Here is a 9,025-nt window from a genome sequence, read left to right as displayed (position 1 = left end):
ATTTCTGATTTAATAATCAGCGAATAATCACCGCACAAATCCCAGCAAAATTAAAAAGAAAATTAATTTCCGCTAGAAAACATTAAAAAAAAATTTTATTTTTATTTTTTATTTACAAAAAGTATACTTTTTAGAGTTTTTTGTATGAATAATTCAGTCCATAAGACAGTTTGACATTAGGTTTGACAAACGAAATTTTTATTTACGCGTATTTACATTCATTTCCAGTATTGACAAGTATTTACACGTATTGACAAGTATTTACACGTATTGACAAGTATTTACGTCTCAACAATATGACTCAATACGATCAATATTTGTAAATATCGTTCAATATTTGTAAATATCGTTCAATATTTGTAAATATCGTTCAATACGGTAAATATCGTTCAATACGGTAAATAGATGTTAATACTCGTGCAATAACCCCAAATAAAAATTCAATAAATTTTGTTCTTTCCCTCTAGCATTCAGTCGACTCACTTCACGAGAATATAAACACTTGTTGATATTTTATTGTTTCTCCGAATTTTTTGTGTGTATTTGGTTGCTGCGATTAATTAAATTAATCATAACCAAGAACGGGCGATGCTTTGATGGCGTGCATGACGTCATCAAATAAGAAGTTGTAACTCACTGGCAGTGAGCGATGGATGTATTTACTAAGACATTCAGTTTACGGAAATTTTGGCGGAAATACAAATGAAAATGTTTTTTAATGAAAAATCTTTTTATTCAAGTTCTTCTAATTAGTTTTTTAGATAATGGTCATTGTTGTATAGAAAATTTTTATATTTTCTATCTTTCAAATATATTCTATGGAAAACGATATGAAAATCTCTTCAAATTTATTTAACCAATTTGGCTTGGTTTAGGAATACTTTGGATATTCGTTATTATTTTTAAAAAAATGGTCTGTCAACTGTCAGTAGTAATATTCATAGATTTACAAAATACTGTTTGCTAAATATAAAGTTTTAATTTGTTGTTGTTATTGAAGTGAACTGGCAAAATTTTCGTTGAGGTGAACTTTTTGAATTTATAGTTCGGATGTGGAGTTCTGTTGCCTTTTCCTGAAAATAAAACAAAATCTTCATCAAACTGAACTAATAAAATTTCATTCTAAATAGACGTATCTCACCAAAAATTTTGTTGGCACATCTCATCACAGACGAATGGCTCCAATGGTATTGGCTTGGTACATTCCACGCAGTACTTGTGATTTTTTGCTTCGTCAATTAAAGATGAATATTGTTGTTTGGTGAGGTCCAGATTCTGTTCGTGTTCGTTGCTCAATTTCCAAATTTTGTTTTCGAGACGAATACATTTGTTGTTCAATTGATTTAATTCCAAGAGATGCGTCTGTTTAATCGTTTTGATTTGTTCCAAAAGATTTTCATTGATATCGCCGTACACCTTTTTTTCAATTTCACGCATTCGCTCCAATTCTTTCAATTCTTCCTCCAGTTTTGCATTCAATCGCATGATATGGCCAATGTTACCATCATTTTGCTCCGAAATGATTTGTTCCACGTTAGAGGTTGGGGTTAGTGTGGCAAGATCAACATTCTCTTCATCAACAACGATGTCAATGGCTGGCTTGATGACTGGGTCGTTCAACTGTGCGGTGACTGAGTCATTCACATCATTCATGATACATTGCTGCGACGGTTCTGCCTCGTTTTCATTGGTCATTTCAGGAGACTGGGTCTGATGATCCAACCAACTATCGTCCGTAATGGTTGATTGGCCCGGTCCTTTTGCTTGGACATCTTCGCTGCCGAGATCTTTTTTCAAACTTGGTGTAACAGTATCGTCACCATTTGGAGCCATATTTATGTCATCGATTTCACGCTTTCCACTGTCTACCTCCTTAATGATTGATGGTCCCGGTGCTTCCGCTTGTACAACTTCAATGATACGAGCTTGTTTCGAACTTGGTGCAACAATATCGTCACTGTTTGATGCCATATTTATGTCATCGATTTTACGCTTTCGACTTTCATCCATAATGACTGATGGACGCGGTGCGTCCACTTGAACATCTTCAGTGGTACGAGCTTTTTTCGTACTTGGTGTAACAGTATCGTCACCATTTGGAGCCATATTTGTGTCATCGATTCTACGCTTTCGACTTTCATTCTTAATGATTGATGGACCCGGTGCTTCCCCTTGTACATCTTCAGCGACACGAACTTTTTTCGAACTTGGTGTAGCAATATCGTCACCGCTTGGAACCAAATTTTTATCATCGATTTTACGCTTAGCGTGGTTCAATCGTTTTGCCTCACGATGGCGAACAATTCCTGGGATGAAATCCACGATGTATTTGTCGATTTTTGTTATATTGAGCAAGGTTTTCGACGTGGCCAAATTGTATGCGCCAAATTTTTGTTTGACATTGTTGAGATACTTTTTGGCTTCCTGTTGATGGATTACCATACCAAATTGTGATTAATACAGTGAAATTTATTTACAAAAATATAAAAGACACTCACCTTTACTGCCAAATTATATGGTACCGAAGTATAACCAGGTTGACCAGGATTTTTTTCAGAGTACAAATAACAATTTCTGTGTGACACTTCAGCATTATCGTGTTTTCCGAAAAACCGTACATAACATATGTCTTTGGCCAAATTTGCATACATCAACTTTCCCGGCCAATACGGATACCCTTTTTTTCAATTAAAATATAATTAAATAAGGCATTTTTTGTATATAATATCATATATACCTTTTACACTCGCCCATACAAGGAGGTGAGCTTCATCACACACCATAGTGAACCAGTCATTGGGATGATTGAGTGCGTTCATGTAGCATTCAGCACAACAAGATTGTACGCTGTGAATTTCCTCGTTGAAAAAATTGACGAGCAGAGCGGCGGCATTGGTTTTTGGGTCTTTTTCTATAATTGAATCAATAAATTCGAGTTTCAAAATACACAGGTAACGGTGGTTTCCCGTTGCCTATTGAAAGGCGATGAATCAAAAGAGAAAAAAAGACACTCACTCGTATACAGAATTCTACAGTTGTGATGAATCCAATGAATATCGGCGAGAAATTCGTCAAAAGTGCGGTATGCCTTGATGTTGTCACTGATTGATGTCAAACTGATTGGATTAACAATGACACCCGTTGAAGCTCCCGGATAGATGCCATCTTTTAGAATATCCTTGATGGATTCGAACTAAAAAGAGAAATAACGGTTTTGCAACAAACAACTTAAAACTGTTGAAAAAAACTTTACCGATTCGTCTTTCCAAACTTGATCGATAATCACTGGCAGCATATCCAATTCGCTTTGGCTGAAAAATGATAAATTATAACAAAAAAGGCAGAATAGAATAGAAATCTAAATAGACGGAGTTTTTCGATTTTTTTGAACATCTAAATTGGGGTTTCTAGGTCCCAAGAACATTAAGCCACTGACAAATTTATTTATTTTCTTGGAAAGAAATGCTCTTAGCTTTGTCTCAAACTTACTTGTCTTTTTGATCAGATTGATGTGCCTTAAAACACATCGAGCAGACCCATTCTCCATCTGCAAACATTTTCTGGTCATCTTTCATACGGGAACATTTGCTATGAAATGAACGTTCACATTTGGAGCATAACACCGATGGTTGCTTTCTACAGCACACCCAACAGTAGTTGTCGTGCTAGAAAAAAAGACGATTTTTGGTTTGAAGTAATGTTGAACTACTTAAAAAAATATCTCGATTGTGATCAAATTGAAATTGTGTCGCCATTCACAACTACCTGTTTTGCCGCCATTTTTGCTGATATTTTATTTCAATTATTATTCACAGTTCCAGTCACTGTTCTATTAAATTTCGATGGAATTGAAAGAATTTGCGACTTTTGAGTGGATTTCGTAAAGATTTATGAAATAATTAATGAAAATATGTAAATTCACGACTTGAGAAAATTATACCGCGCAATAGACTAATACGTCATGTTGGAACAAAGTCCGCAAACTAATATTGACAAGGTTGTGTCGCTTCTTGCTGTAGGAGATGAATGTGGATTAACACATACTTTGACATTTACAATTACGTCAAAAGTTGCGATTGCCTTCGACTGGTCTGAGTGTGTTTAATGCCACAGGGAAGAATGAATGATTTCACATAAATTGAATTTATTTAAAATTAAATTCAACTTAATTCTATGCAATTGAATGAAGATTTAATTTCAGAAAATTGACATAATTTTCAAAGATTTACAGAAAATTGTGTATTTGCACTCTTTAAACCAAATCTTTACCTTCTGCAAAATACGACTGTGGAAATGTCCATAAAATCTAAAAATATAATAAAAGACGGCAATGAAAGACACACATTTTCTTTTCAACATTGAATATTGTTGTTTTCGTTTATTTTAACCAATTTGGTTTGGTTCATGATCATCTTCATGGAATTCAATGTATAATTTCGGAAATCGATTCGATTTTACTATTTCTAATAATAAATGAACGTTTTTGTTGGCAAATTACGATTGTTTAACTTTTACACATGACGATGAAGAAAGGAATATGTTTTAAACATTTCAAACATTGTAATAAATACATTTTAAGCACACTGCGACACTTCATCTCACTTTCAAGCTTATCTCTAAAAAAAAGGGTTGTAGTTGTTTTTGCGATTTTGCCTACTTTCACTCTTCACTGAAGTGAATAAGTTGGCTCTATGGCTGGGACATGGAAATTTCGTGAGACGTGGACGTTTGTTGGTTTTTCCTGCAAATTGAACAAAATCCATATTAAAACCATTTGCTATTTGCATACACCGAGTCGCTTCAATCGAATCTTACCATAAATGTTGTTGACACGCCACATTACATACAAACATATCCAATTTTCTAGGTGATTCGCATACCGCGCAGTATTTGTAGTTTTTAGCGTCTTCAATCAAGCGTCGATATTGTTGTTTGACCTGTTCCATAGCGTGCTGATGATCGCTGTTTAGTTTATCAATTAATTCACGTCGATCATTGTTTAATTTCTCGACATCCTGTTCGAGATTCGTGCATATTTGGACATATCTAGAGATGATCAGAAGAAAAAAATGGAAATTAGTAAATAAGTAATGGAACAAGATGGCAAAAGAATCGAAGGAATGGTTCAGGAATTGTAGAGTACATACTTTTTTCGAAAACGGTTGAATTCCAATCTATGAGCATCATTCGCAATTCGGAGGTCATCCTTCAACTTTAATTCCCATTGTTCTTCCACTTTCTTGGATGATTTTCTTAGCTGCTCTTCGTGTTCCACTTTCATTTGGGCCAATTCGTTCTGGTGTACTACTTTCAATGCTTCTATTTGATTGCTATTGTCGATCTTTGCTTGTTCAATCTGATTGATTAGATTTTTGTTTATCTCTTCATATGCTGCAATTTCAATTTTACGCCGCTCCTCTGATTCTTTCAAATCCTTCTCCAACTTTTCATTCAATTGGACAAGGTGTGCTTTGGAAGCATTTTGCAGCGTGTCTTGTGGCGAGACATTTATTGAGGTTCGCGGTGAAGTCATTTCGGCATCTTCGACGGTTGGCTCGGTATCGTTCACTTGATCATCATTCATAAATTCGTTCATGCCATTTTGTTGCATCGACGGTTCGTGCATTGGATTGTACAAATCATCATTAGTTGAACCATCGTTGAATGAATAATTCATTGTCTCGGTGCTATGATCGCTCAGCTCGGTGGCAGTGTCATTTATCTGATCATTATTGATTGGACCATCAATTGATCTGTCAGATGCACTTGAAATAATGCTTGGCATATCTGGCAACTTGACACCATTTCCACCATCCAATCTCTTTCGTTTTATTACTGGTTCATCGTCGCTTTGATCACTTTCTTGGTCCCTTAACTGATGTTCTTCCCCACTGTCACTCTCTTCCGTTAAATCAACAGTCAATATTTTGCACGGATCCATTCTGGTCGACGACGAGGACGTCTCTCCTTGAGGTTCTACTTTAACATCGATACCAACATTATTATTGCTCGTCGTTGGAACCATCACCGCATTGTGACGACGAAAATTATCGATTGTTGGTATCATTTCTCGAATGTATCGATCAATTTGTGTTGGATCCAACACAGTTTTTAATTGAGCAAACTGGAACGAACCATATTTCTTTTTAATTGCTTCAATGTATGTATCAGCTTGCTGTAATGATGGGAAAATAAATAGAATAAAGAAGCGATGAGATTAGTGTCTAAAATGATAAAAAAATAAAATTCACGTATACTTTTCACTTAGTCCGTTGCAACGGAAAACAAGTTTGCATAGAATGCAGCGCCAACTATATGTGAATTTTATTTTTTATCGTTTTGGGCAATAATTCTATGGTTTTCATATGGCTTCTTTCGATGAAATTGAATGTTCAAAGACGTAGAAGAATCTTCGGCCACTATGCAGGTATAAAAATCATAACAATAATGATACCCTGTGACAGATTAAAGCTTTTTTCTCACCGGACCCCATGTGAAAAATTGTATCGCAGGGTATCTTAATTTTAATTCTCATGCATTTGGGTGCGTATCATGCTCATCGTTGAAGGGGCGATCCTTCGAAGCTATTATAATGGCCGAAAATGTCGTACTACTGAAATAGCCAGAAATTTAAGGGAAAACATGTTTAAATTCTAATTCTAAAGACATGCTCACATTAAGAGCTGTTTTGTATTGAAACTTTGTGGTTCGTGCCTTTCCTGGATTCTCTTCAGAATAGAGGAAAACGTTTTTTGTCGCTACATCCTCTTGTTTATGGTAACCACCAAAGAAGCGCACAGTGACTCGATTCCCGTCGAGGATTAACATTAGTTTGGCCGGCATATATCTGAAGTTTTTCATATAGGCCCAAACTAAAAAAAAAACGATGCGGTTATTTTTTATTAAAAAGCAATAAAATATAAAAAATACCTAAAAGATGCGGTTCGTCACAAAGCATTGTGAACCAATGATGACGATCTATCTGTGAGTGTTTGTAGCATTGGAAGCAACATTGTATGCTTTCAACTTCGGCATTGACATAAGTCAGAAATCGATTGGCCTCTCTGAGCTTATTGTGTCGACCTGAAATTTTCATTTGAAAAATAAAGTAAGAATAATAATAATCAAATTTAACGCCGAACATTTTAACACAAAATACATATGTCAATTTGACACTGGTAGTGCCGCTCTACTCAGTCTAGCCAGTCCTGTTACATTTATAAATCGCGGCTATAGAACGTAAACTGTTTTTTGTACATTTCCGAATAGAGCAATTAGAAATTTCTAAACCTTTCACTTTCAATTTCGGCCAATGCCAATGAGAAATGATAAGTGGCGCTCGATGTCCGCTTTTTGTGAATGTAGCTCGGAGAATCAATTTATTATCCTTTTGTTTAATTTGTATGGCCAAAAAAACAGCATAAGGTCACGGCTCCTGACAAGAACACTATGCTTTTCTGTGGTAATACGCTTACTGAATGGGCCGGTTGCTTCTTGGAGGATTCCATGGTCGGCTTGAAAAAGATTCTCTACATTTGGCAAATGTAAAGAGGAGTTTACTTAAAGAAAGCTCTGATGGAGTTTGTTTTTGTACACAGATCACAGCCAACAAGAATACATGCCCGGCAAGCTGGTGCTTTACAAATGCATTATCATGTTCTCAATTCATAATCATATATACCGCCTGGCAACCGTGCTCTTTGTCAGAAACCAATATACTCTTTTGCTTTTGCACCAACTAAACACATTAATTGATGAAAAAAACTCACCGGGATACAGTATTTGATAGTTATGAACCAACCATTGAATCTCAGAAACGAATTCACCGAAGCTCTTGTATGAATGTACCTTATCCTTGATTTTTTGCAAGTAAATTGGATTTACCAATTTAGAAATACCCGATTTGATGTCATCGCCTGATGACGATATTGCCTGTAAACAAATCAATAGTGACCAAACTATTTTCCAATGAGTATATCATGGAAACTTACCAGATTTTTGCTCCCCTGTTCAACGATGACTGGTATCATGTCCAATTGCTGTCTCCTATTCAAAAACCACAGAGTGAGCATTAAATGACAATTGTACTACTTAAGTAGTATTGTTGTTGGATTCTAACCAAACTTTTTCAACACAGACAAAAAATGTGTGACAACTTACGTTGTGGTCTCTTTGGCTTCTTTCAACTTGAGACAAAGTGGACAAATCCAATCGCCTTCACCGTTTTGGCGGCCTTCGGTGCCAACTTCTTCTTCGATTTCTTTCGTACATTCTACGTGAAAAGATCGGACACAGCAGTCACACTTTAGCATCTTCACAGTCGATGGTTGTTGTGGCAATGCGCATCCCCAACAATATTTATCGCGTTTGGACTAACAAATGGAATTGACAATTGAGTTAGAGAGATTTTATTGTGCGTAAAATGAACATGAAATCTATTGATATAATTTGATGATGAAAAAAATTTCCCGAGAAATACTTTGTACATACCATTGCGCTGATTACTTGGATATATTTTGTTGATAAAATTATCTAATTTGATTTCATACACTTTGCTATATCGTCAAAATATTAAAACAATTCCTTAAAAGAAAGCATGTTTACGATTGAAATGCCACTGTGAAACTGAACTATGAGACTAATGTTGTTGCGCCGCGCAAATATTCAAGAGAGAATGAGAAGGGAGCAAACACACACAAGCGCTGTCATTTATGTTTGGCATGAAGTTGACATCATTCAGATAGAAGAAAAAAGATCGACTAAATTTGGCGGTTCAAATTGAATTTCCTATCAAGAGATGCCAAAAGTTTGGTGTTGAAAATGTTTACGTGATTCTATGCGCTATTTGATCTGTGTCTTTTGAGCAAAAAAGCAACAGAAAACTATAATTAAAGCGATATGAACAGAAAAATCGTTTTTTTTTTTAATAAATTCATTTCATCCAATTTGGAGTTGATTTAAATGACAAATTGATCGATGTTGTAGCTGCAATTTGAAATGCCTGAAATTATTAGAAATAAAAAAA

The 9,025-nt window shown here is 35.4% G+C and overlaps 2 protein-coding genes across 2 annotated transcripts; both read right to left on the bottom strand.

Annotated features, from left to right (window-relative positions):
• Nucleotides 1-870: 870 nt before the first annotated feature.
• Nucleotides 871-3,998, bottom strand: LOC116351322 (protein kinase C-binding protein 1-like). Its single transcript, XM_031783414.1, has 8 exons — nucleotides 3,766-3,998; nucleotides 3,490-3,665; nucleotides 3,254-3,311; nucleotides 3,016-3,193; nucleotides 2,738-2,911; nucleotides 2,499-2,677; nucleotides 1,142-2,424; nucleotides 871-1,073 (listed from the first exon to the last, which is right to left on the bottom strand). The coding sequence occupies exons 1-8, from the start codon at nucleotides 3,778-3,780 to the stop codon at nucleotides 1,040-1,042; spliced, it is 2,097 nt and encodes a 698-aa protein (XP_031639274.1). The 5' UTR covers nucleotides 3,781-3,998; the 3' UTR covers nucleotides 871-1,039.
• Nucleotides 3,999-4,373: 375 nt separating this feature from the next.
• On the bottom strand, nucleotides 4,374-8,649 carry LOC116351246 (protein kinase C-binding protein 1-like). Its single transcript, XM_031783329.1, has 9 exons — nucleotides 8,491-8,649; nucleotides 8,161-8,372; nucleotides 7,992-8,046; nucleotides 7,770-7,932; nucleotides 6,931-7,083; nucleotides 6,676-6,872; nucleotides 5,148-6,175; nucleotides 4,816-5,046; nucleotides 4,374-4,741 (listed from the first exon to the last, which is right to left on the bottom strand). Exons 1-9 carry the CDS (start codon nucleotides 8,491-8,493, stop codon nucleotides 4,690-4,692), a joined length of 2,094 nt encoding a protein of 697 aa, XP_031639189.1. The 5' UTR covers nucleotides 8,494-8,649; the 3' UTR covers nucleotides 4,374-4,689.
• Nucleotides 8,650-9,025: the final 376 nt, after the last annotated feature.

The sequence above is a fragment of the Contarinia nasturtii genome, unplaced genomic scaffold (genome assembly GCF_009176525.2).
Source record: "Contarinia nasturtii isolate CC-2019 unplaced genomic scaffold, AAFC_CNas_1.1 Cnas_scaffold_166, whole genome shotgun sequence".
NCBI lineage: Eukaryota > Metazoa > Arthropoda > Insecta > Diptera > Cecidomyiidae > Contarinia > Contarinia nasturtii.
Note: the sequence above shows the minus strand (reverse complement) of the source record. Positions and strands in the feature narration are given on the sequence as shown.